This window comes from Phytophthora parasitica (genome assembly GCF_000247585.1).
Source record: "Phytophthora parasitica INRA-310 unplaced genomic scaffold supercont2.21, whole genome shotgun sequence".
Classification (NCBI taxonomy): domain Eukaryota; phylum Oomycota; class Peronosporomycetes; order Peronosporales; family Peronosporaceae; genus Phytophthora; species Phytophthora nicotianae.
This window is the reverse complement of record NW_008649007.1, coordinates 285097-287145: the sequence shown is the minus strand read 5'-3', so window position 1 is coordinate 287145 and position 2049 is coordinate 285097. Positions and strand designations below refer to the sequence as shown.

Below are 2049 nucleotides of genomic sequence, written 5' to 3'. Positions count from 1 at the left end.
GTACCACTTGAATTGCTTTGTCGACTCATGAGACGGCATTCCTTCCCAACCGCGCATGACGTTTACTAGCGTTGTGGTACGGACGTAGTGATCAAACTGCTCGTGGAGATTCAGTTGACCTGTCCAGCAGATACCTTGTTTCAGACTCCTGGCGATCGCTTCCAGACTGTCGTCTTGTGACGCCAAATCGGTATCTACTAGTGCTTGCGCCAGTGCCATCACCATACAGTTTCCTGTCGCTGGAGTGTTTACTTAACGTATACCGAGACTAGCTTCAATCTCCGAGAAGGATCGGAGCTCTTCCCCGGAGTATGTCGCCGGCGGCGATCGATCTCCTAGCGGGTGCCTCGCTGCAGATACAGCTTGGCGCAGCACCTTCCGCTCCCGTGACTTCAAAGCCACTAATTGAGGTGGGGAATGCGGTTTGGGGGGCTTGGCCTGCACAAGGCGCAGCTTGGCTTTGTCTGCTGATGATATCAGGACAGGCGCCTTTTCTTCGAGATCGCCCTCCGACGGAATGTCTATTGGCGCAGGAGGTAGAGGCTTTGTTGCGGGGCTTTCTGCATCGGTATCTCCTTCGTTCTCGTCGTCTTCAGTGAGCACGTCGTATCGAGAGCGGTCCACTCTCAGCTTTTGCTCAAATGTTGCCGCGTGAGCGTAAAGCTTTCTGCCATTTCTCAACGGCCGAGTGACCCACTTCTTTTTAGGGACGGGCGGCACTGCCGCATCCTGCTCGGAGCTACGTGGTTGCGCTGATCCGGTTGGAACTGTTGCGCTTGCGACGGGTTGGCACTGGCTCTTGGATGATTGCATGGCTGACCGGGCGGGGGCTAGTGCTGCTTGAGCTTCTTTCTGCTCATCTTTCTGGATCTCCAGTCGCTTGTTGACGATTTCTGTTACCTCATCCAGACTAGCGAACGGTTTAGTCCTGTCCACGAGCTTGGCTACTTCTTGTTCAAGAGCCACTCGGCTTCCGGGGCCGAGAAGCTGACTCTCCGTATATTGACACCGCGCCATCGTGTGGCCCAGATTGCCACAGTGAAGGTACTGCAGCCGTTGACGAGCGTTGGGATGCTGAAGCACGAGCGTCCTTCCATACCATACAATTCTCACGATCCCTCGCAGAAAGTCAGGGCATTCTGCCGTGTGCACTGACAGCCTCCATACTGTAGCTGTTAGCGATTCCGGACGACAACTATCCATTGGATCCCAGTCAAACTTCGTCAAAATATGCTGCTGGAAATACTCCTCCAACAGCCCTAAATCCGTAAATCTGGTTATGTTGTAGATGTCCACCTCGTACCGGCGCTTCTGCGTCAGCCTCATGCCATCCCTTCCAACTTGTCGATCCCATACAGATCCCGAATCGGGCTGGTGCATGTTCGCCAAACGATACACCGCCCTACGGAACGGGACTTGGACGTGATCGAACTGTCTGGCTGTGGCTCTGTCGAAGAAGAAGAAGTGTAAACTTCGTTGAGCATGATTGTAACTAATCGTTTTGGTCAAGCTGAGCATCTTTCGCAGTTCTGGCGTGTTGGCTCGTAATTCTTCAGCTGTAATACGAATGTCTTCTTGGATGGTCTGAGTCTGCTGTCGACATGGCCTGATCGTCGTGCGCCCGCGAAGCTGAAGCTTAAGTTCACCTTCTACTTGGCTCTGGATGGTTCTATGAAGCCGTAGTCTTTCTCGCGAGTCAAACACGCTCTTGAGAAATTCGGGCATCCGACGGCATACGATTTTCCCTTCGGCCAACCCACCGATGATTTCCACTCATCCTTGGTTGCCGGCCGGAGCAAACTACCTGCTGGTGCTGCCGCCCGCTGTTCACATATCCCTCGTAGCGCTACTATGTCCGCCTTGGGGTAGACGGAAGGGTTGAACATGAAGTCTTGGTAATACGCCACTTCTTCGGCGGGCCTTTCGCCTGTTGAAGTCGAGCGGCTCCCGGTCTTCACCTTTGCTGCCCATTGATTCAGTGGTTTCGTCTTGGCCCACTTGACCTTGCTGATCATCCGATACATGATGGTCTTGAAAGACCAAGCCGTG

At 53.7% G+C, this 2049-nt stretch overlaps 1 protein-coding gene across 1 annotated transcript; it reads right to left on the bottom strand.

Moving 5' to 3' along the window:
- Nucleotides 1-252: 252 nt before the first annotated feature.
- On the bottom strand, nucleotides 253-2024 carry PPTG_09789 (hypothetical protein; the record flags this gene model as incomplete). Its single annotated transcript, XM_008905577.1, has 2 exons — nucleotides 253-1669; nucleotides 1738-2024. The coding sequence occupies 2 exons, from the start codon at nucleotides 2022-2024 to the stop codon at nucleotides 253-255; spliced, it is 1704 nt and encodes a 567-aa protein (XP_008903825.1).
- Between the last annotated feature and the right edge of the window lie 25 nt (nucleotides 2025-2049).